This window comes from Pezoporus wallicus, unplaced genomic scaffold, assembly GCF_028554395.1.
Source record: "Pezoporus wallicus isolate ANWC-B61680 ecotype Strahan unplaced genomic scaffold, APGP_CSIRO_Pwel_v1 contig_3812, whole genome shotgun sequence".
NCBI lineage: Eukaryota > Metazoa > Chordata > Aves > Psittaciformes > Psittacidae > Pezoporus > Pezoporus wallicus.
Window position 1 is genome coordinate 4,463,460 of NW_026639618.1, and position 26,262 is coordinate 4,489,721.

The 26,262-nt window shown below is 39.8% G+C and overlaps 1 protein-coding gene across 1 annotated transcript in view; it reads left to right on the forward strand.

Annotated features, from left to right (window-relative positions):
- CSMD3 (CUB and Sushi multiple domains 3) overlaps window positions 1–26,262 on the forward strand; it is a 599,019-nt gene that overhangs the window by 533,340 nt on the left and 39,417 nt on the right. The window contains exons 54-61 of the mRNA XM_057415252.1: window positions 41–210; window positions 3,203–3,227; window positions 6,886–6,898; window positions 10,139–10,278; window positions 12,175–12,360; window positions 17,113–17,286; window positions 22,232–22,414; window positions 23,979–24,155. Coding sequence (XP_057271235.1) covers window positions 41–210; window positions 3,203–3,227; window positions 6,886–6,898; window positions 10,139–10,278; window positions 12,175–12,360; window positions 17,113–17,286; window positions 22,232–22,414; window positions 23,979–24,155 — 1,068 coding nt within the window. The remainder of the gene's footprint in view (window positions 1–40; window positions 211–3,202; window positions 3,228–6,885; window positions 6,899–10,138; window positions 10,279–12,174; window positions 12,361–17,112; window positions 17,287–22,231; window positions 22,415–23,978; window positions 24,156–26,262) is intronic.

Consider the following 26,262-nt stretch of genomic DNA (forward strand, 5'->3'; position numbering starts at 1 on the left):
AAATTTTTCTTCTTTTTTTTTTTACTTTGCAAAAATATAGCTGGTCACTGTGGTCTTCCAGATCTTATAGTCAATGGTCAAGTAATTGGAGAAAATTATGGATATAGAGACACAGTTGTATATCAGTGCAGTCCTGGGTTTCGGTTGATTGGTTCTTCTGTACGTATATGTCAACAGGATCATAACTGGTCTGGTCAGCTTCCATCCTGTGTGCGTAAGTAAGCATGGCATCACATCCTGATCCATATTGCGGAAATGTCGGTGTCAGGCAAGATGAGGACTTACTTTGCAACTTAGTATTCATTTGAAAAAAAAACCAAACTCCTGTCTGCACCCTCCACCCCTACCCTCCACCCCACAGAAGATTTAAAACAGATCTTCAAAATTGTGTGGCCACCTCAAATCTGTGATTCATTTATCAGATGAAGTTCTGTGTTGTCACTTAAAATTTCCATTGCTTCTTTTGGCAACTAGATACCTGTGATTTATATATGAATATGGAGTTTATTCAAAAAGTGAAGGGACTTAATTATCCAGGTATTCAATTTTGAAAATGGCTTCATGTTCCTTAGTGGCTTTTGGAAATACTGAATCTACATTGACTTTCATTCCTGTTGTTAAGTAGATAATCTTGAATTACAATGTCAGCACTGATGATTAAAATGTTTGTTGCAACAAACATACACTGGTTTTGTTTGGTTGGTTTTGTTATGTTTTGTTTGTTTTTTTTTTCTCTTCACAGACATACTATGTTTTCTGGTTTTGGCTTTTTTAGCATGAATTTTGCATTTTGGTAATGAGGCTGCTTTTGTGTGATTTCAACGTATCACATTAAGCAGTAAAAAAAAAAATAAATAAATGCTGTGTTCCAGTTAGGAAAATTGGAAAGTTCTTGAAGGATCCTCAAGGAAATTACAATTATGTTTCATTACTTCAGGTTCATTAATATCGGTGTATTGAAAATGTATTAGTCGACTCCAAATGTTCTTACACCTACATTTTTGTATCAGAAACTAGTTGAATGATGAATCATAATGCACACTGTCAGACTGTTACCCTTACTACTCACTCTTTACTTTGTTTTACAGAGAGCAAGATGTACATAAAACTACTAAAATAATTGTATTTCTTAATTTTGTTTTCACTTTACGAAATAGTAATAGATCATTACTTCTTCATATTACATTTAAGATCAGCACATTTCTTTATAGTTAACTTTTAAGGCAATAAAATTAGACACTGTTAATAATTTCTAAATTAAAATATTAACATCAATTTTAGAACTGAATTAGTGAAAAAAAAGTGCATTTTGGATGTGCAAACAGCAGAGAAAGATGGATGTATTCTCTAATAAAATGGACGCTGCTTCTGTGAATACAGGAGAATGTACAGTACATCACTTCAGAAAAGGACACAAGGTTTAGGAAAGACCTTATATGTGCATAAAGGCTGCTATAAACAGCAGCCACTTCTATCTTTATTAATCAGGAGCAGCTCGGCTTCAGATCAAAGGTTCAAATTATAGGTAGAAAAATACTCTTGCATTTTGTGATTTAACTTTAGATTATTTAATTGCATTTTTGAGATGTGTTTAAAATTAACAGTTCTGACCTTTTCCCTTTTGGATTCATCATTCTTCTTGCTCATACAGTGGGCAGACATATCATAGAATCATAGAATCATAGAATCGTTAGGATTGGAAAGGACCTTAAGATCATCTACTTCCAACCCCCCTGCCGTGGGCAGGGAGACCTTACGCTAAATCGTATCACCCAAGGCCTCGTCCAACCGGGCCTTGAACACTGCCTGGGATGGAGCATTCACAACCTCCCTGGTCAACCCATTCCAGTGCCTCACCACCCTAACAGGAAAGAATTTCCTTCTTATATCCAACCTAAACTTCCCCTGTTTAAGTTTTAACCCATTACCCCTTGTCCTGTCACTACAGTCTCTAATGAAGAGTCCCTCCCCAGCATCCCTATAGGCCCCCTTCAGATACTGGAAGGCTGCTATGAGGTCTCCACGCAGCCTTCTCTTCTCCAGGCTGAACAGACCCTACTTCCTCAGCCTGTCTTCATATGGGGGGTGCTCCAGTCCACTGGTCATCCTCGTGGCCCTTCTCTGGACTTGTTCCAACAGTTCCATGTCCTTTTGATGTTGAGGACACCAGAACTGCACACAATACTCCAGGTGAGGTCTCACAAGAGCAGAGTAGAGGGGCAGGATCACCTCCTTTGACCTGCTGGTCACGCTCCTTTTGATGCAGCCCAGGATACGGTTGGCTTTCTGGGCTCCGAGTGCACAGTGAAGCCGGCTCATGTTAAGTTTCTCATCAACCAGCACTCCCAAGTCCTTCTCCACAGGGCTGCTCTGAATCTCTTCTCTGCCCAACCTGTAGCTGTGCCTGGGATTGCTCCCACCCAGGTGTAGGACCTTGCACTTGGCATGGTTAAACTTCATGAGGTTGGCATCAGCCCACCTCACAAGTGTGTCAAGGTCCCTCTAGATGGCATTCCTTCCCTCCAGGGTATCAACCGAACCACACAGCTTGGTGTCATCGGCAAATTTGCTGAGGGCGCACTCAACCCCACTGTCCATGTCAGCGACGAAGATGTTAAACAAGACCGGTCCCAACACTGATCCCTGAGGGACACCACTCGTTACTGGTCTCCAGCTGGACATTGAGCCATTGACCACAACTCTTTGCGTGCGGCCATCCAGCCAGTTCTTTATCCACCGAGTGGTCCATCCATCAAATTGATGTTGCTCCAATTTAGAGACAAGGATGTCAAGTGGGACAGTGTTGAATGCTTTGCACAAGTCCAGGTAGATGACATCAACTGCTCTACCCCTGTCCATCAGTTCTGTAGCCACATCATAGAAGGCCACCAAATTGGTCAGGCAGGATTTCCCCTTAGTGAAGCCATGCTGGTTGTCACCAAGCACCTTGTTGATTTTCATGTGCCTTAGCATGCCATCCAGGAGAATCTGCTCCAAGATTTTGCCAGGCACAGAGGTGAGACTGACTGGTTGGTAATTCCCCGGGTCATCCATTTTCCCCTTCTTGAAAATGGGATTATATTTCCCTTTTTCCAGTCATCAGGAACTTCACCTGACTGCCATGATTTCTCAAATATGATGGCCAGCAGCTTCGCAACTTCATTTGCCAGCTCCTTCAGGACCCACAGGTGGATCTCATCAGGTCCCATGGACTTGTGCACATTCAGGTTTTTAAGATGGTCTCAGACCAGATCCTCTCCTACAGTGGGTGCAAGGTCTTCATTCTCACAGTCCCTGCATCTGCCTTCCAAGACTTGGGTGGTGCAGTCAGAGCCTTTGGCAGTGAAGACCGAAGCAAAGAAGTCATTCAGAACCTCAGCCTTCTCCAAATCCTGTGTAGCCACTTCTCCCAAGAGCTTCCTGAGGGGGCCTACGTTCTCCCTAGTCTGTTTTTTATTTGCTATGTACTTGTAGAATCCCCTCCTGTTATCTTTAATACCTCTAGCTAAGTTTAATTCTAACTGAGCCTTAGCTTTCCTAACGTGGTCCCTAGATTCTTGGACAACATCCCTGTACTCTTCCCATGCCACCTGTCTTTGCTTCCACTTATTATAAGCCTCTTTTTTCAATTGAATTTTCCTCAGGAGCTCCTTATCCATCCAAGGAGGTCTCCTGGCCCTCCTGCTGCACTTCCTTCTGGTTGGGATGCAACACTCCTGAGCTTGCAGCAGGTGATCCTTGAATACCAACCAACAGTCTTGGGCCCCTCTGCCCTCTAGGGCTGTACCCCATGGAACCTTACTAAGCAGGTTCCTGAAGAGGCCAAAGTCTGCTCTTTTGAAGTCCAGGGCAGTGAGCTTGCTGCACGCTCTTCTCACTGTCCTGAAGATCTCAAATTCGACCATCTCATGATCGCTGCATCCAAGGCTGCCCTGGAGCGTCACATTTCCAACAAGCCCTTCCCTGTTGGTGAGTACAAGGTCAAGCACGGCACCTCTCCTTGTCGGCTCCTCTGTTACTTGCAGAAGGAAGTTGTCTTCTACACAATCGAGGAATGTCCTGGTTTGCTTGTGCCGGGCCGTACCGTCCTTCCAACAGATGTCAGGGTGGTTGAAGTCACCCATGAGAATAAGGGCCTGCGAGCGTGAGGCTTTTCCTATCTGTCTATGGAGTGCTTCATCTGCAGGTTATCCTTGATCAGGTGGTCTGTAACAGATCCCCACAGTAATGTCTCCCGTAGCTATATTCCCTTTAACCCTGACCCACAAACTCTCTGTGGACTTCTCACCTGTCCCCAGACAAAGTTCCATACTCTCCAGCCTATCCCTAACATAAAGGGCAACTCCCCGCCTGCCAGGCCTGTCTTTTCTAAAGAGCCTGTAACCTTCCATTCCAACACTCCAGTCGTAGAAGCCATCCCACCATGTTTCTGTGATGCCTATTATATCATACCCCCGTAGACGTCCACACATCTCTAATTCCTCTTGTTTGTTCCCCATGCTATGGGCATTTGTATAGAGGCATCTGAGCCGAGCTCCTGCTGAAGCCAGCTCATTGGCTGGAGTGGCTGGGATATCTACATTGCTCCAAGCATTTATTATAGGTTCTGGCAGCTGACTGGGTGTGTTGGAATGGAATGATGCTCCCCTCCCCCAACACATCTAGTTTAAAGCCTCCTTGACCAGTCTGGCAAGCCTCCTACCAAAACTGCTCTTTCCCTTCTTTATCATCAGAGCAGCTCCACCAGCCCCCACTAGACCTGGCCTGCAAGCTTGGGTCCCATGTTCAAGACACCCAAACCCCTGACTATGACACCACCCTTTTAACCAGTTATTAACCTGGCTAATCCTCCTAGCTTTTTTTAGGTCCTCCCCTGTACCCTGGAGAATTGATGAAAAGACTATCTGAGCTCCAGAGCCCCTAACCACCTCCCCCAGGGCTCTGTAGTCCTTCTTTATGTTCCCCAGGCTACTACTATCTATGTCCCTAGCACCCATATGTATCACCAGGAGTGGGTAATAGTCTGTGGGACTTACTAGAGCAGGCAGCCTCTCTGCCACATCCCTGATCCGTGCCCCTGGTAGGCAACACACCTCCCTTGAGACAGGGTCTAGCCAGCAGACAAGTGCTTCTGTCCCTTTCAGTGTAGAGTCCCCTACTACTACGACCCCCTGCTTTTTCCTAGCAGCACCAGTAGAGATCTTCTTTACCAGTGCATCAGCTGGCTGTTTCTGGCTCGAGTGGGCTTCCTCATTAGCCCCCTGCAGGACAGCAAAGCGGTTCTGCGTGGAGACAGGGGATTTAGGGGGAAGCCCCTCTCTTTTGGTTGTCCTTTTCCTTCTTTTTTTTTGTTGTTGTTTTTTTTTTTTTTTTTCAGTAATTCCCAGCTTCCCGGGTTAACGGCCTCCTTCTTTCCTTCATGAGGCAGAGGTGAAGCTCGAGGCCCCCAGACAGTATGGGCCGGGAGCAAGCATTCCTGCTTCCTCTCAGCTTCCCTGACATCTCGCAGTCTATTAACAGCATCCCGCAGCTCAGCCCCTGCTGCAGGAGCACCTCCACCAGGAAGCACCGAGTGCAGCCCTGCCCATTGCGCACCCTCCCCTCACCAGACCAGTGCAGGCACTCTCTACACCCCGAGCTCTGCCCTGCAGCCTCCCCTCTCATCGGCTCTGTCTGGGTGCCTACGCTGCCACCGCCGGGGCAGCCAGAGCAGGGCTCCCAGACCGGGCCCGGATCATACGACGGGCGCTCCCCATCCCGCCCGCCTGCCTCCGCGAACTGCCGCGCAGACCGCCCCGACCTGCTCTATCCGCCGCGCTCCCTGGGGCAGGTTTTTACCCCGTCAGGGCTGGTGCCGCTGCTCCTGGCTCCGCCCCGTGTGAGTCAGCTGCTCGCTCTCGTCAGCTGAGCTGCCGGCTCCTGGGCAGGTCCTGTCGAGGACTTGAGGCTCCCTCGGTGGCTCTTGTCGCTCTGAGTTGAGGCTCCTGGACGCTGATCTCCCCCCCGCTCCGGTGTCGAAGGCGTCCTCTCTCGAGCTATTGCTACTGAATATGCATGTGTATTAATCAAAATTTTATGCACTTTCATATTTCTGTTTTCAAAAGAATAAATTTTATTGTCATTATATAGTCATTAAAAAAAAAATCTCTGTAGGCTGAATATATATCTTTGCCTGACAGTATTACGAATGTTAGCAGTTCAGTGTGTGATTCCAATTACTCTTCTGGAGGAAAAAAAAATGCAATTCCTTATATAAAAATTTCTGTTACCAGTAACACAAAGATAATAGATTTAATTTAAAAAAAATGATGGTATTAGTAAAACATACAGAATTTAAGCAACTTCTTCTTCATTTGTGACGCAGTTCACACATATATACATATATGGTATTCAGCCACTCCTTCTTGGCATAACAGCATTGGTTAGCCCCCACAGCTTCCTCCACATTCTCCTCCCAGGTCTGGTCTCTGGCTACCTCTGGGGGCCACCCCCTGCCTTGCTTGCACAGTCCTCCAGAACTCTATGGTCCTGCTCTTAGAGTCATTCTGCAACAATTCCCCCTTTTTCTTTGTGCAAGCAAGGCATTATGGGTTATTCTGTTCACCTGTTTTATCACACAACTATAAACAAGTCTAATAGCTACGATGATTAACCTAACAATGATACATAAGTGCAATACTTCAAACAACAGTGTTTGACTCAACCTGTAATGCCCCGTGAAGACAACCATCTAGTTATTCTTAGGATATTGCTCATTTACTAGTGCTGGGTAAGCTGAGCCAGGGTTCTCAGCTGTGCGTGTATCAAATTAGCATAATCAGAGAGACTCATACAACACATTCCATCAAACTCTTCACATCCATGTCCCTGTTCCAACAACAAAAGGTTCTGCAGTGTTGCATGTCTTACAGAGTCAACATTAAAACAAATCAGGAATTGCCTTCGATGTAGAATTGTCTGCTTAGCAACTCAGCAACCCAGTCTGCTTAGTTGAGCCAAGCACTTACGGTGATTTGGCATATTATGATTGGATACATGTTTTGAAGACCCTTAGTGACTAACATATAATTGGTTAAACACAGGTGTGAGAACTCAACCTTGAAAGCTTGCCAACAGTCCACAGTTCTCATTAACTTGGTGAATTCCAGCCTCTTATCTTGCTTGCTTAAACTTCTTCAGGCCTCTCATGGCCTTGCTGTATCTTTCAGGACTATTCAAAGTTTATGTACCAATTATGCATTCTCCTGTGAGAACACTGTCTCCACATCTCCCCCCTTTTCTTTTATCCAGTAACAAGTCGCTACTACAGCAAGGCACACACACATTTACATTAGCAGAGTAACTATTACAGGGTGCAGCAGCATGCTGAAGATGCTGATGGCAGTGAAGGACTAGCCAAAGAAATTTCTTACCAGTGGAATTCTCCCCCCTCTTAATTTGTTCCATCACCTGCTTTATAACACTACCATTGTATTAAAATTTTTCTAGCTTTTGCCTTAGCATTTTCTAGCAGCTACTGCAAATTTCCATACTCTAACATCTCTTTTACAAGTGACAAATCTATACAATACAAGGTGCAGTTTCTTATTAGCAACTAGCTAGTAAATACAGGTGGTTTTATACACAAAATCACAACCTCTAATAATAGCTATTTTACAAGCACACATATTCAGGATGTTACTTTTCAGTTGCCCCCAAGTGATGTTTTGCAGTTATTTGTTCTTTCTCTTCCTCCATCTCATTCTGCTTGGGGTAATCACGGTCAGCTCCTGTAGCTGAGGCATCAGGTTTATCCATTCGTCTGTCCAGCTCATGGCAAGGCTTGACAAACTTTGCAGGCAGTCACCATGGACCTGTAGGCAGGAGGACACAAATATACCCCCTCCCCCAGGTTATCAGTTCTTCAGAAGTAGACAGGTTAGACAGGTTAAAGTTAAATGTAACATCATTACTCTCTCTCTCCTCCCCCTTTTTTTTTTTTTTTTTTTTTAGTCCATGCAAAAGCCATCATTACTCCCACTACAGTCCCACGTACAGAACAAGAGAACAAGGACCCTGTGGAGACTTAACAGCAAACCAGCTCCGAGAAGCATCATTGCAGTGCGAGGTGGCAGGCTCAACCTTAGCGGGCGTCCCCGCAGAGGCTCTGCCTCCCCCACATCGTATGAGGCTTGGGCTTTTATACTGACCAAAATGCACACTCATTCCAACACAGGTGGCCAGCCTGTGCTGGAAGAAGTGGCCAGCAGTATCTACAGAGGTCTCCAAGGGTTGATAGAAACCTGGACATACTTATATTTACCAACTTCTAGTACATGAGTATCACAGAGAAACTGTATGGGCTCCCCCTGTCAATTGCAAGAAAAAATCATAATATATACAGCTTGAGTATAAGAGGATTTTAACGCATACGTGGTCACTGTTTGTCAGGCCTCCTTAACTATTTTGAGATCAAGAGCTTCCCACTCTTTAGCCCCCTGCTGTGTAGTAAACACAGGATATGTAGAGATGCCCATTGCAGAAAATTCCCCAGTAATGGTCACATATTTGGTTACCCATTGTTACAACTGAGCGCCTCCAGAGCCAGTAAGTCTGAGCAGACCGACCCGGGAGACAAAGAGTCAGGGTCTGGAAGCAGAGGATACAAATCTGGCTCGGATTCAGGGGATTCGGGGGCTGATCCTGCGCCGAACTCGGGGTCTCCGTTGCTCGCAGCTGTGTCTTTCTAATCAGGTGTATCTCGTTCGGTATGTAGCCATCTGCAGACCTGGCTCCTCCGTGACTGAATTAAAAACTTTTTCACTCTAGGGCGTAGTGGGTTGGAAAGGCTCGCGGTTCCTTTAAATCTCCCGCTCGCGCATGATCCCTATTTTCTACTGCGTGCTTCACAGTGGCGCCGCAATCGATCCGGCGCCGAGGCACCGCCCTTTTTCTTTCGGATTTCTCGACATTTATCATGCGTATACCTTCTAATATACTTTCTCTGTCCTTTTCAAAGTCCCTACTTTCGGAACTCGGGTGGTGGGGGAGCAGGGGGGTTACACCTCCTCCGCGGCACCTTCTGATGGAGGGGGAGAAAAGGAAAAGGGGGGGGGGGGTGGGGGGGGGGGGGGGGGGGGGGGAGGGGGGGGGGGGGGGGGGGAACGAGTTGTAATCTTCCCCCGGTTTCAACCGACCGAGGACGTCTGTTCCTAGTTTCTCCGTTGCTACCGCGGCACTTTTCTTTTCTGCCTTGTATCTTTTTATACAGTTCATTACTTCCCTCCGTGGTTTACCGAGTTTCTTTGCCTTTTTATAATCATTAAGCACTGAGTCAAATAGTTCATCACCAAACTTTCGCCACTCACTCTCCTCAAATATTGTATTAGGATCTGCAAAAAAAATCTCTTAGCCTTCCCTAGCCACTAGACCTGCTAGCTGCTTTAGAGTCTCAGGCTCAATTCCCCGCTTTTATAAAAAGCACTGTAAAAAGTTCAGGGCTCAGTTCCCCGCTTTTATAAGAAGCACTGTAATAAGTCCAGGGCTACCTCTCGGTCCATTTTCATGGCCAGCCTTTTCCGGATCGTCTTCTTCTGGGTCGTCCTGTAACCTCGGTCTCCGGACCGGCCTCCCGACGCAGCAGTCTGGTTCGCCCTAGCGGCGGATTCTTTCGGTTAGTCGAAGCACCCGGGTCCGTCACGCCACCGCAGCAGCATTGCCCGCGCTTCCCGGCCGCTGCCGCCGGCGCCGCTCACTCGCCGTTCCGGGTCCCCGTCGACCGGGGCCCTGTATCCCGGGTCCCCGTTAAACCGGGGCCCTGTATTCCGGGTCCCCGTTAAACCGGGGCCCTGTATTCCGGGTCCCCGTCGGCCGGGGCCCTGTATCCGGGTCCCCGCTAGCCGGGGCCCTGTATCCGGGTCCCCGTCGGCCGGGGCCCTGTATCCGGGTCCCCGTCGGCCGGGGCCCTGTAATCCGGGTCCCCCGACCGGGGCCCTGTATCCGGGTCCCCACTAGTCGGGGCCCTGTAATCCGGGTCCCCGCTAGTCGGGGCCCTGTATCCGGGTCCCCGCTAGTCGGGGCCCTGTATCCGGGTCCCCACTAGTCGGGGCCCTGTATCCCGGGTCCCCGCTAGTCGGGGCCCTGTAATCCGGGTCCCCAGTGGAAGAACAAGTGGAAATGGTTTCAATTTCAATGACGTTGTGACATTCTCATGTAATACTGGATATGTTATGCAAGGACCAATGAAAGCACAGTGTCAGACTAATAGGCAGTGGAGCCACCCACCTCCAATATGCAAAGGTAAGAATGCATTTACAGATTTCAAACTTAGATGGAAAATTAATGTGAAAAATAAAGCGAAGGTAAAGGGACTATCAAGAAAGAAATGAAACCTCCCTTACTAACAGGCATCAAATTATTAGAGATGTTTCATGATTCTATTTTTCAGTTAGGTTTGTTCTACATTCACATTGCCAGGATAACTGTTGCAGAGAAACTTTCTTATGTTTCTTTAGTTGGTATTCTTTTTTTTTAAATTGTTTTCTACAAGTCCCTTAAGCAAAATTATATAGCGATGGTGAATAGCTTAAGTCCCAGAATAATGTTCCCTGCATTTTTAGCCAACATAGTTTGCATTTTTAGCCAATAGTTGCATAAGAAAACGTTTTTTCATTTTCTTTTCCAGTGAGCTGACCACTTATCTTAAATTTTTGATTTTTTATTATAATTCGTTAACATAATCTATTCAGGTTTGTTATCAACACTTCTGGATATTATATTTAAAATTATTCCACTGAAAATAAAAATATGTGAAATTATTTCTGTTTGAGTTTTCATAAGCACTTCTAGAAAGGTTTTAACCCCAGTATCCATTTAAAGTCTGTTGTTATGTGCTTTTTAAATATTTTAATTGTTCTAATTTAGAAAAAAGTACTTTTTTCTTGTAACCTGATTTTACAAATGCAGAAATTGTGCTGATTGTTTCTCAGTATCTTCCCAGCAGTTTCTATGGACTTTTACCTATACACAGCCTAGGTCACATTATGTATTTATAGTAATTTTATTTACTATATTTTCCTTCCAGTAAGTGTTCTCCATGAAACTGATTATAAGGATATAGGGATAGTAGCCTCATTTCCAGATTTACATGACCAACAAATAGCTTTATTTCTTTTTTTGATTACAAAGATTTTCAGCATATGCACATACAGAAATATATGTATTTGCACACAGGTACATACACATTTATGCATATAAACATGAAACTGTATTTTGAGCTGTAACTATATTGAGTGGTGTAGGTAGGAAAAGGGATTTTAAATTGCATCTGACAAATAGCTTTATTTCTTTTTTGATTACAAAGATTTTCAGCATATTCTGATACTTTTATGTACAAACATTCATGCACATACAGAAATATATGTATTTAGTTTTCTAGAATAAGTAGTTTTTTGAGTAGGTGATGATGTGTTTACTTGACCAGAGGAGTCTATTGCATGGAAACTTATAAAAAAAATCTTTGTGATCCCCAGAATAAGTATTATAGTCCCCTCATTAGCTGTATGTATCAAAAAAAGAAAACAAAAAACAAAAAACCCCAACCAGTCAATCAAAAATCTTCACTGATTTTTTCAAACGTAGGAATCTTAAATTGTAGACTCAAAAAAAAAACCATCCATCAGTATTCTTAACCATCAAAGTATACCTTTTTTTTTAAAGCACATACCCATTTGCTGGGATATTTCCCTGTTCTGGTGGGAGCACCACGGTCTTACCTAACTGACCATGTGCCCTTTAGCTGAAAGCACCTGCCTCAAAGGTGCTTCATTATCAACATGTTAGTATAGGAACATAAGTATATTTGCATGGCTGTTTGGGTTAGACCAGAGGCATGTCTAGCCTTCAGGCTGTGGGCAGTAGTTTATAAAAGGGTATAAATTGAATATGTTGGGGTGTCCAGTCACTGTTAGTGGCTAATACTTTTACAGCATCATCACATTCCGTGAAGAAACATTTCCTTTCATTTGCTCAGAGTTTAGCATCTCCTGGTTTCATATTATCTTCCTAACTCAATATCATTAAATATAAAATCAGGATAGCAACATATTGAAAGTTTCTCATAGAAATGAAAAGACCATTTAAAGGCCATTTTAGTAGATTGTACGACTCTCAGGTCTGTGCTCTTGTTCTTTTTAGTGGTCAATTGTTCTGATCCTGGAATCCCTGCAAATTCTATAAGAGAAAGTAAAATTGAACATGGAAATTTCACGTATGGCACAGTGGTATTTTATGACTGTAATCCTGGATATTTTTTATTTGGCTCTTCAGTTTTAATTTGTCAACCAAATGGCCACTGGGACAAACCTCTGCCTGAATGCATTAGTAAGTAGATAATGTGTATGTTTCTACAAAGAATGTGGACTAGACTAGATATTAATTTATGTACATTTCCATCAGTATCATAACAGCAATTAAAATAATCATATACATTTGTGTGTGTGCAGTAATAATGGAAGGTCTTAGTAGCAGCTGAAGTAGTGCAGTTATATTCTTAGAGAAATTTTGGGAAATGAAACAAACATCTCTGAATTATGTACCTGAACATCATAGTCATATGATCCACCAAGACAAGGGGATCAGCAAGAGCAGGTGGTTTTTGTTCTGGCTTTTCCTGGACAAGTTTGCAACTGTGATGTAGATACAGCCATAAATGCTTCGTATGTTTTTAATTGTCTGGGACAGCTGGCTTACCCAGTTTTCTGTAAGTTTATGAAAAAAAGTTCTGCTTTAAGATCAATTTTTTTTTTCTCTGAGAAAGGCTAAAATCTTTATTTTCTAGAGATTAAAGGGGAAAACAGGCTAAGGGTTCCTTATTTAGGGTTCATGGATTGATATTTGCAATATTAGTTCTTAACTGAAGGTTCTCCAGTTCTGTTTTTCCTCTCTCTCTTTAAATAAATAAATAAATACATAAATAGACTCCCCTGAAACTTTGTTATTGCTGTTAATACCCTCGGTTCTGGAGGTTGTCCCATTCTTTGATAGGGTAAATAGCTTGATTGCAAGACACAGTTAAGCTTATAAAAAGGAATTTAACAGTTTCATATTTAATTTGAAGGTAACATTACAGTTTCAGAAATATAAATGTTACTTATTAGTAACATGTCCCCAAAGAGAAAGAAAACCTAAAACTAAAGGTACAGAGATTTCTTCTTTATACTTTTGTATTTTTATTTCTTAGTCTTCTTTCAAAATTGTCACAAGTAATTTGATAATATAGACTTTACTGTTCTTTTAACCTGACCTTTGGGAGTAAGAGTGCTATGTGTACTTTTGAAAGGGTATCCTTAGCTTTATTTGTGTCATTTATACAGAAAGGTCAATGAATTCTAACATAGGCACTATCCAGGATATTTAATAATCATAAAACTTATTAAAACTGATTCTGATGCATCTATTGACTATTTTTTTATAAGACCCTTTCAGCTTCTGGAGTGTATTTCAAATTGTTTCCCTTTTGGACATATGCATCACAGTCATTTAGTAGTCTGCACATTTTTGCACTATAAGAGCAATGGAAAAGAAGTGGAAAGTTTGCTAGATCTTATCCTTTGACCAAAGTTGGATTATTGTTGATGTAGTTGAATTTCAGTCTCCCTCTAACTGGTTCCAAAGAACAGACCTTGTTTTGAAATATCACTAGAGTAATGGAGAAAAGACATGGTAACAAGAGAAAAGAAGCTGTTCACTTGTGAAGGGGCTCGATTCCTTTGAAATATGTTGTAGCTAGAGTGCTAGTTTCTGTAAATCCTGTAAGAAGCAGAATTCAGCATTGGCCTGGATCACAATGCCATTTCAACTCTGTCTTTTAATTAAAGACTTCTAAGGACATACACTATTTGATTACATGAGGCCAGTAAAATAGATTTGAAAAGTACTAAAAATGAAGACATATTTGGACAACATATGTCAAAGAATTCCAGTGCCCATATCGGGGGGTTTTGTATGGCAAAGTATTCTTAATTTAGTTCTGATAGACATGCTCTGATTTGTTATTCTTAAGCTGCTGAGATGTGAGTGCACACAATCCACACCTTCCAAGCTTGAAATTTCCAAATAATACAGGCTAGTTTTTTTGTTAGTGTGGGTGCCATCCTCTTGATAAATCTATTGCAGCACCTTGTTCTGACATTTACTCCCTCACAATATGACATATACAGACATTCATAGCTGTCAGATAGAATGATCAAAATTGCTGACACCTATAGAGATTAAAAAACCCTTGAGTCTACTTTTTAATTCGATACCCAAGAATTAAGGTATAATATTTCATTTAATTGAACATTTATAAATTTAATCAGGCTTTAAACTAATAATGCTGTAATTTTACTGGTATGTCATCATAGTTGACCAGAAGCAGATGTGAATTTACACTTCTTTCTGTTTTTCCAGAATGTTATATACCTCATCCATTATCAGTATTAACTGTGTATTTTGGCTTGGGGTTTTAAGGGTTAGGGGTTTCAGGGAAAAAGAAATAGCCATTGAAATGGCACATTGGCAAAAAAATTATTTGCATATCTTTCAGATTTACTTATTTATTTATTTATTTATTTAGGAAAGGGAGGTTTTGGGGGGACAGAGATTGATGGATAATTGTCCATAATACTGAAAAAATAACTTTTGACCTGATGTTTTACATACTCTGAAGATTAATAATATTATTTTCTTTTATTTTTCTTCTTTGTTCTTTAAATCTGAATCAAAGCTTAATGTAAAATTAAATTTACACACCTATAAAAAGGTACTATGCAGGTATGTGATGGAACAGGATGCTATCAGCTGTCAGATATTTAAGGACATTTTCTCTAGAAAGCAAGAGTTCTTAATCTCTAGGCATAAGAAATCAGGAAAGGCAAGATGCCAGCATGGGTGAGATGAGACCTACTGATCAAACTAAAGGCAAGAAGGAAATTCAAAGGCAGTGGAAGCTGAGAGAGGTATTCTGGGAAGAGTACCTGTACCAGCAATGCTGCCTGTAGGGATGCGGTCAGGAAGGCCAAGGCATGGCTAAAATATAAGGGCTTAAATGGGTATGTCAGCCAGAAAAGGAAGGTCAAAGAAAGTGTACCCCTGCCCCTGGTGAAGACAGCTGGCAGAGTGGTAACCATGGATGAGGAAAAGGCTGAGGTACGCAACTGCTGTTTTGGGGTATTTTTGCCTTAGTCTTCACTAACAGCCTCTGATTGCAAACCTCTTGAGTGGATGGACTGCAAGACAGGGCTTGGAGGAGAGAAGTGCCGCACACTGTAAGAGAAATCAGGTTCATGACTACCTGAGGAACCAAAATAGACCTAAGTCTATGGGATCTGGCTAGATGCATCCAAAAGTCCTGAGGGAACTGACTGGTGTAGTTGCCAAGTCACTCTCCTTAAGTCCACTCTCCCACGTCATGGCAGTCAGGTCAAGTCCCTGGTGACTATACAGATGGATAGTTGCACACATTTTTAGAAAGGGTAGAAAGGAGAACCCTGGGAACTACTGACCTGGTGGCCTCACCTCTGTGCCTGTGAAAATCACGGAACACATCCTCCTGTGATTCAAGGCAGCCAGCATAGCTTCACAAAGAGCAAGTCATGCCTGGACCAATCTAGTGGCCTTCTATGATGGAATGACTATGTCAGTGGACAAGGGAAGAGCTATGAACGTCATCTGTCTGGACTTCTGTAAGACCTTTGACACAGTCACTCACAACATCCTTCTAAATTGAAAAGATGGATTTGATGGGTGGACTGTTCAGTTAGTTGGATAATCTCATACAGAAGGTAGCAAACAGTGGCTCAATATGCAGATAAATATCAGTGACAGGTGGTGTCCCTCAGAGGTCTGTATTGGGACCAGTAATGTTTAATATCTTCATCAATGACATAAAGGGATTGAGTGCACCCTCAGCAACTTTGCAGACACCACCAGGCTGAGCAATGCAGTTAACCAGCCTAAGGGACTGGATGGCATCCAGAAGGCAAGCTTGAGAAGTGGGCCTATGCAAACCTCATGAGTTTCAGCAAAGCCAAGTGTAAGTTCTGCAGCGGAGGTGAGGGCAACCCCCAGTATCAATACAGGCTGTGTCATGAAGGGATTGAGAGCAGCCCTGTGGAGAAGAATTTGATGAAACTGGTGTATGGAAAGCTGGACATGAGTTGTGCTTTCACAGACCAGAAAGCTGACTGTATCTTGGGCTGCATCAAGAGAAGTGTGACCAGCAGGTCAAGGGAGATGATTCTCCCCCTCTGCTCTGCTCTTGTGAGACTCCTCCTGCAGTACTGGATCTGGCTCTGGAGTTCTTGGCATATGTAAGACATGGACCTGTTGGAGCAGGTTCAGAAGAGGGCCACAGAAATTAACAGAGGGCTGGAGCACCACTCCTCTGAAGAAAGACTGAGAGAGTTAGGGTTGTTTTGCCTGAGAAGGCTCCAGGGAGACCTTATTGTGACCTTTCAGCACTTAAAGAGGGCTAATAAGAAAGGTTGGGACAGACATTTTGGTAGTGCCTGTAGTGACAGGACAAGGGGAAATGGTTTTAAACTAGAAGAAGGTAGAGCCATTTAAAACTAGAAGGTAGATCTGACTAGTGTATTAGTTCAGATTAGTATATTAGCATTAATGTTCACAGTGAAATTTAGCAAAATGATTTTGTTTATAGATCTAATAGAAGTCATGACCAGTGATTTGGGACCTGTCAATGAGAGATGAAGGTCTGCATATTCTCTACCTTGTCAGTGACTTTGGCAGATACTGTCTTCCTGTATTTTTTCTCTGAAGAGTACATGCATGAGTGTGTGCTTGTGTGTGTGTGTGTGCTCATGCCATAAAGATCATCCTAGTGATTTAATGTAATTTGACATTATGTTTATACATTAAATACCTTTTTTGAGATCTCCAAATATTTGTTTCACCTTTTTTGGTCTGTAATATATTTTGCATTTTCAATCAGATAATATGCCCTCCACCCCCAAACCCTAAAAATATCTGTCTCTTCACAAAGTATATGTATGGAGTGATGAAAATCATAACTACAAACTTTTTGATCAGTTATAATAACCTTTTTTTATCTCCAATAATTATGCATTGTAGTGATTGACTGTGGCCATCCTGGCGTTCCTCCTAATGCAGTCCTGTCTGGAGATAAATACACGTTTGGGTCTACTGTTCATTATACCTGCACAGGTAGACGATTGCTGTTAGGGGAGGCGTCTCGCACGTGTCAGCTAAATGGACACTGGAGCGGATCTCTTCCTCATTGCTCAGGTAATATTTTCAAATTAATGACTGTGTCCTGAAGTTGTTTTGAATGTGTTTTGATTTTTATCAGAAGACCATTTTAAAACCTGGAAAGTCATATATAAAACTGAAGTACTATCTCAATAGAAGTAAAAAAATGTATAAACTACTAACAAGAAAATAGTTTGGAAGAAGTAGGCTTTCTCAATGGCATACGTATATGTTTCATTCTCAGTGACATATAAAAAAAAATTGCACATTCAGTACAATGCTAAAGGAACCAGTTTATTTTGAAAATGTTTCCTATGTGAGTTCTGAAAAGTATTAATTTACATGGGGAAATATTTCATCTTTATCTTTTAAAGATGATAGGTTTGTTGAGTATTTTTTTAACTAGAAAAGTATCTACTGACTTAATGACACCACAGGTATGTCTTAATTGCATGATACATCCATCTTTATGAGGCCAAGTGGGCTCCACATAATTTCAAGATAGGGTGATTGTTTTTTGGGCTAATGCCATCTAATGCTTGTAATACATTAGCCCTCACCGAAGTTGAGTTATGTTTTTTCAACAACCTGATGCTTAGAAATGGTCTGTTTCACAATTTGTTTGATTCACTTTAAAATCAGTGATCAAGAGAAAAATCCAATTTGGGATTTCAGTAAATCCCATTTATTTGAGTATGTAAACACAGATTGTAGCACGGTTTAATCATATTAACAGTTTCAATTCTCAGTAAATACTGGGGGAGGTTCTTTCTTGTCATACTCATGCTTCCATTATATAGTTTTAAGAAATCAGTGGGGTTTTGGACCTTACTCAGACCTATGTAATTCAGTGTATTTAGATATCCGTCAAGGCAGAAGATAGATAAGAAGAAAAGTGTCACATATTTTTCTTGGGTTACAGCGATGCCAAATCAAGAGATGAAAAATAACCGATAATGCAAACCTGACAATACTGCTCTACTAGCTTCACACTAGAAATCCAAGATTCTTTACAGCATTAGTAAATCATGAAACCATAAAATAGTTTGGGTCAGAAGAGTTCTTTAAAAATCATGTAGTTCAAGCCCCCAGACATCTTCCACTAGATCATAGAATAGTTTGGGCTGGAAGGAACCTCAAAAGGTCATCTAGTCCAATCCCCTAGCAACGAATAGGGACACCTTCCACTAGACCAGGTTGCTCAAAGCCCCATCCAACCTGGCCTTGAACACTTCGAGGGGTGGGGCATCCACAACTTCTCTCAGCAACCCCTTGTCCTGTCACTAAAGGCCTTGATAAAATGTCACCATCTTCCTTATATTTTTATGTATCTTGAAAGGATGCTGTAAGGTCTCCCTGGACCTTTCCTTTCTTCAGATGAAACAGCCAAAACTTTCTCAGCCTTTTATCATGGAGAAGTGTCCCAGCCCCATGCTAATTTTTTGTGATCTTGCTCTGAACCTGCTCTAACAGGTCTATTTCCTTCTTGAACTGTGGACCCCAGAAACGGACACAGTACTCCAGGTGGGGTCTCATATACTCACATGTTCCAAAACTTTATTTAACTCCTGCCTTGATCTCTTTAGTGTATCCAGGTATAAACTAATTATGTCAGCTACAGTTTCAGAATATGCTTTTTTTTTTTTTTTCCAAACGGTTGGAAGATGTTTTCAGTATCTGAAGCTCCCACTGCAAATTTCTAGGAAGTGGTTGCAGGCAAGGAAAATATAAATGTTATCTTGCTCTGTGAATCTCTCTTCTTTCAACAATTTTCTTTTACAACCTAAAATGTGACTGAAAATAGAAAATGTGAACACCTATTTTAATTTCTTAACATTCCATCAATAAAATCAGAGGAAATTATACCACAATGGGAACAAAGAGTAGGAACTTATAACCTGTGATATTTAGAGCTATGCACCAGAAATCAAATTTAATATTAAATATTACTTAATAAATTATGAGACATTTATGTCAATTGCAAATTCAAATAGATTTTTTTTTTTTTTTAATAGCTAGTGTGAATAGATATTTGTTTAGGGGAAAAAATCCTCTTTAGATAAAATCTAAGGCTGTTTAGAGTTTTTGTAATGAAAAAAATCTGATTTGTGAATTAAAAAAAAATAGACAAAAATATCAAGAATAGAAATAGGAGCCCTGAAAAATGTATATGAAAACATCAAAGGAGCTTACTGAAAATAAATTAAAAATAATTCTATATAATTCTATATAACTCATAACTGAGTCTGAAAATCTCGTAGTTGAATCTCTGCATGAGGTAATAAGAAATTGTTCCGTTATGATATCATTGAGTATATCTCTGTAACTTCCTGATGTGATTAGTCATTTAGAAAAATTATGTCTGTAACCTTCAATCAAAAGAGCTGGTGGTTGACCTCCCTATGATTACAAGAATAATAATTCACAGTAATAATTAGGCATTACGAAGGAACACATGATTTCATTTGCAAGAGGAATATGTAATTTATAGTTGGTATAGTAAAAAAGCTATTTTCATTTTTTTAATCTGAAAATTATTTTAAGCATAATGCCAAATTACTTGCTGAAAAATGAGCTGTTATTGTAGAGTTTTTACAAGTATAGCATAATGAATAGGCCTGGCTCCAAAACCTTCATAGTCTAAATAAATCATATTGGAAAATGTAAGATACAGATTCCCCAAATAAAGAAAAATATCTTGATCTGGGACATTTTAAAATTATTGTAAAGATATGTAGCAGACTATTTGCAAACTAGAGGGATATTAAGTCACCCGAGTAGCTTGGACATGAAGTATTTTGCAAGCTTATAAAAATCTTTTACTTGCATTAATTTGTAACTATTTACAGCTTCTTTTTAAACAGGCCTGGGAGGCTGCTTTATTGATGCATTTCACATAATGAAGTGCATAAACAGAGAAGAGCCTACACTTTTGAGTCTGTGATTTTGAACCAGTCAGCTAGCTCTTATATTTACTTAATTTTTTTTTCTGAAAGTGCTAAAATACATAGGACCATGTAGCTTAATGCACATAAATGCTCTAAAAGTTGAGTATAATAGGCATGTATTTACATTAGCTTGCTTATTCTCAAGTGAAAAGTGTTGGTTGAAGTTTGTTTAACTTAAGCAATCATAAAATTGTCTCCTAAATTAGTGAGTGGTTCACAATTAGCCTACTTTGTCAGCTGATTCAGCAAGGGGTTGAATAAGTATGATCTGCCAGGTTTGTCCTTTTTTCTTTCTGCATTTCCAAGCAAAGTTCTGCCTTTTCTTTGACTCTCCAGATACACCTTCAGACTGAGGCTCCATAACTGCATTTTCCTTTCCGTAAGCCTATAAGGAATGGTGCAGATCAGCTCCTGTGAGGTGCTTAGAGTTATGCTGGTTTTCAATGACTTTGTGGGGAAAGAATAAAGCATGGCCTATATGAAAGGAAATAAAAAGTACTAATCATGACCTACAAAACTGCAGGCAGCCACATGAACTACCTTCTTAAGTGACAAAAGTGCATTTGACTAAAACAAGTATTTTCTCAGACACTGTAGTTCTCAAAGCAAAGAAAGCTGTTCTGTACATGCTTTTGTTAGTAAAGAGATGTGTTCATCCAGTCACTCCAGCAGTCTAGTTTACAGATATACAGTGTCAAGCAAAACAAGGGAAGCTCTGTTTTTCGCTACAACTTCCCATGGAGCCCTATGAGACAGAGTTTGTAGCTTTTAGTCTTCTGGTACTTGGAGCAGTCCACTTTATCTATTTCTGTGTAAGAACTTCCCTTGTTACTGCTATTTAAGGTTAAATTAATACCAGAAAAATATGACATTCCTTGCATAATTTGTATAAATCTTAATAATTGTCATGAATGTGAATATATATGTAATACGATATTCTTCAGTAGCTGAATTGAAGCCTTCTAGCTGATTCCTAAAATATTTCTTCTTTACTTACATTAGTGTAACTACAAAATAATGCAGATATGTTCTGAAAAATATTATGTTTGAAACATATTTTGTGTAGAAGACTGTTCAGTTTATTTGCAAGTTTCACAGAAAACTCTATGCTGTGGGTGAAAACCCAAACAGAGCAGCTCCGAGGATTCTAGAATTCAACTCTTCTGTGTTCTATACTCAGTAATACAATATACCTTAATCTCTTATTAGATAGAAGTCTAGTTTAAAGACCTTTAAAAATATGAAACAGCAGATCCTATGTATACACTAAAAAATTTGAACAACTGACCTGCTGTGCAAATACAGTTGCTACCTAGGGCTTCCTAAAAACTCCCACAATAAATGATTTAGATGTATAATCTTAGATATTATTATTAATATTATGACTATGTTGATTATTTTGACATTGATATAAAACAGATAGTAGAAAACATTCTCTTAGAATTTGCTTAAACATTTCTAGATGAGGGAGATTTAGCTGTCAGGCAGTCTTTGAAGTGAACTTTCAACATCTCTATAAATCAGAGAAGTTCTTCATGTCAAATGTACATAAAATTGTTGACTACAGCATTCATTCACTGATAAAACTGTTACAACTCTAATGATACAATAAAAATAGGAAGTATTATATGAACATTCTGTATAGATAAACAAGAAAATTATCTTTATGATCAGGACTGTGGTTTTGCTCAGAATTCTTTATTTCAAATGAAAAATTGTCAAGGGTATTTTGTTTGGCTAGTTTTTGTTTCCCTTTTCTTGTTTGATGATTCTATTACCAAAAGTTTAGCATGGTCTAAGTGGAATCTTGAGATAATTATAATTTCTGTTCTGTACTTACATAAAAGAAGTACAAAGAAATTATTTGAGAATCCAGTAATTTTCTAATTACAGGAACTCACACCTACTGAGATATATGGGTGTCTTTTTTCCATAAATACAAAGTTATTTATAAATGTATAGAAACATTATTTTAAATGCAGTGTCATAATAATATTTTATATTTATTCTGATCTTTGCACTCTAACTTCTAGGTGACACAGCTGGTTCTTGCGGTGATCCAGGTATCCCAGGTCATGGGTCTAGAGAAGAAAACAATTTTAAAATTAAAAGCACAGTACATTTCAGCTGTGATATTGGCTATATCCTCCATGGCTCAGAAGAAAGGACATGTCTGGCAAATGGAAGTTGGACAGGAAGACAACCAGAGTGCAAAGGTAAATCACAGAGGATCCACTGTATTTTTAAACTGTCTTGTTAAAAATGGTAATCAAAAGACCAATTTTATATTGTCATTTTTGGTATACAGTTGATTTTGAACTGACAATTTTTTCTCGTAAGTTACTACACCAAAGCAATAGCTTGGTGTCAGGTGACTAATTTGAAATCAGCTCCCAGCACCCATGGGAAAACTGCACGTTTTCAAAGTTTTGAGAAAAAAAAAATGTACAGGACTGCTTATTTCTTCTTAATTTTGTGTCAGCATCGACTATTTGTGTTACCCAGTGCAAAAAAGAGAAAAAACAGAAAAGGAAATAGGTAAGGCCTCTAGAACTCAATTTGTGCATACATTTGGATTTCAGAGAAAAGAACTGTGTTTTAGGAAAATGTCAGTGTTAGGATTTCATTAGATTCATCTGTGTGATAAACAGTTGGCTTTTTCAATAAAAAAATGAAATGCTGAAACAAGTTTATTTGGGAAAAAATAATTCTAGAAATTTCAAGCCAGATGTATTATCATTAAAGAAAGTTGTAATGGAATAGTTATGGACAATAATTTATTACCTTAATTATCTTAATTCAAAAATAAGAAATAATTCCAAAGAGACTCCTTTTGAAAGAAAAGCTTCCTGAAAAGCAGAATGTCATTTCAGAACCTGTACTCTTACTTGCCACTTTATTACTGTTGATGGCATTATATGTTTTAAATAATCTAATTTTAAAATCTTATGCAACAAGCTGGTTTTCTGATACCCTTTCTGCTGAATGATTACCAGCCTGACCTAACATAAATACATATATGTGTTTGTATGCTGATATCTAAAAGGATATGCTTAACCCAGCTGAACTTTCCACTGTTCTTCTTTGATCTTATCTATTACAGAAATGAAGTACCCCTTTTACATTTTAAGATAGTTTTGGTGTTATTTTTACCTCAAAAAAAAATCTTGAAATTATGGATCTGGTTCACAGATGATATATAGGTGTATAGGTATATATATGTGTGTGTGTGTGTGATGCACATGTACATATATTATAGTTTAGGACATATCAATTAGATGTATGTATGTAGATATATGTAATCACATACGAAAGGCACATTCCAATTACAAAGTTAATCTTCAAAGAACTGGGAAACATCAGGCTTATACTTTCCTATGAAATAATACTTTGGCTCTATTCTGTGCTTTGAATTAGAGATCTGCTTAAAGCCGAGGTGATGCTATAAATGCATACATACTATAGATTCAAATTGAATCTACAACTGTACATCTGTCCTTTTTGTAATTGGGAGTCTGTTTTCAGAGGTAAGCTATTTTTCCTCTATTGCCTAATTTAAACTTAAATTTGGAGGCTGTGCTTCCCTACATGCAAAAAGGTAAAAACTAGTAATTAATGCAAACAGATATGTACTGTACAACATGTCCTGTCAGTAGGTGGTCAAAACTTACATTTTTCAGAACAGCAGCACGTATTTCTACCACATAACACTGCTGGCAGCAGGACTGTCAAAAATCATCTTTACTACATTTTAAACATATTTAACATTTTGTGTTATAGCTGTGCAGTGTGGTAATCCAGGAACAACCGCTAATGGAAAAGTATTTCGTATTGATGGAACTACATTCTCTAATTCAGTAATTTATTCATGCATGGAAGGATACATACTCTCCGGATCATCTGTAAGACAATGCACTGCCAATGGAACATGGTCTGGATCCTTGCCAAACTGCACAAGTAAGACACATCTCTAATGAACAGTCTTTGTTTTTCTTTCCTCTGAAGGACAATAAAGTAAAATATCAAAGTTTGATGCAAATAAATTGTCTTCAGCTTTTTCTTGTACTACTTCATACATAATTTTGTGTACATGAAATACTTAAAAAGATGAATAACATGTTTTTTTAAAGACAGTATAATAAGGGAGTTGTATGGTTACATGATCTACCTACTTTAATTCTCATAACTGTAATGATACCATAAAAATGGTATCAAGCTATTATATTCAAGCTATGAAAAGATTTTCTTACAATGAAGCAAATAATTTCTGCAGTCAAAGAAAAGCAATGCTCTCATGAGAACTTGTTTCTGTGCTGCTAGATAAAAAGCAAGGATATGCATGCAGCTGCTGTAGTCACTGGTACTGAGCGGGAGCTCCCAGAAGCTCCTTTGTTGCAATGTGCTTGCTGAGGTTTTGCCTGGGCCAAAGGATCTGTGCAGCACAGGTCTGAAAGCCATGCTGCATGCACAGCAAAATGCGGTACAAGTCTCAGGCTCCTCAAGCTAACTGTACTGCGTATCACTGGCTCCTCAGTGTACAGCGGTCTTCTGCTCAGCATTGCTACAACAATTTAAACTGCTTTTTGCCTACTACACTGACTTAAATGGAGGTGTTCCAACTTTGGGTCATTGGATGGACTGCTTGGCAGCGGATTGGATGAGATGACATCCAGAGGTCCCTTCCAACCTCACCATTCTGTAATTCCTTTGACTGTCTGCATCTGTGAGGTGCCACTGAGCCATCTAAGTAGCTACTACATGTTGATTCAGTTAAAGCTTCATTCCTATGTTTATGACAAAACACAATGTCTCAGTAAAAATCTAGGTCACCTCCTTGCATATTCTTTTGCTTGTTTTAAAGTCAAACATTGCAGCATAAGACACAAGAACAAGCAGATCTTTTCCCATATTACTGCTAACCCATCTCTATGAACAGTTCTAATGTTACAGCACAGTAATATGAAGAATGACTCTTTTCCCACATCTCAGTCTTTTTCTTCATGCAACTCTTTTTCCAATAGTAAGATAAAGATTAGTGAATACAAAAGGTCAAAAATATAAGAAAAAGAAAAATCAGGTCTGGGTTTTGGGTGGGTTTTTTTCTTGTTTTTTTTTTGGTTTTGTTTTATTTTGGGTTTTTTTTTTTGCTTTCTTTGTAATATAACTTGGAAAATTAATGATAAGAAGGTAGGAATTTTGAGAAGGTAGAACAATCTAGAGATCTGCTTAAAGCCGAGGTATTTGCATGTTTTTAAATTTGGAAGGCAATGATTTGAAATATTCTTTATACAGAAAAATCTAAAGAGATGAAACAAGGACTAGAGAAAAAAGGGTAAAGACCTGAGCTTTATGTTGTAATCCAGTCAAAATAATGGTATACCTGCTAAAATATCAAGGGTTATCTCAGTTGAGTTTGCAACATTAAGGATAGTAAATGGAATACGCCAAATAAAGAAAGGTAGAACATGTGAAGTATTTGAATTTGTGTTTCTAAGAAAAATAGATTTTACAAGTCTATATTTTTCTAAAAAATACAAACAAAAAAGCTATGACTTTTGAAGTTGGTTTTGTTTTTTTTTTTCTAATAAATTGTGTTACTAGGCAAAATAAAAAACGCTGAACTCCAGTTTTCTTTACTACTGCACTAGCTACCTTTAGGCTAACCCATATAACCCTGTAGTATGTATTATAGTCTCTTCTGTATCCATAGACAATGATTATGTTGGACTTTAATTTGATACATGCAGTTTAATTATTATTTGCTCATTCAGACTGCGATGAATTGTAGAGCAGGAATACTATATACCTTGGATTCTAAATTACCCAATTATTTAGATCAAGGAATCTTGTCAGAATACAATACAGACATGAAGCCATGGGTTTTCTCATTTTGGAAACCACAATACAAAGAGGGTGTTATTCCCATCAGTCATGCTTTGGCTTTGAGTTAGAAGTGGCCAGGATGTGCTTTCTACCCTGGAAACTGCCTGCTACAATTTTCCAGAATTAATAACAATGAAAAAGGGGGATTCCCAAGTTTGCTATAAGATAAACTGTAAAACAC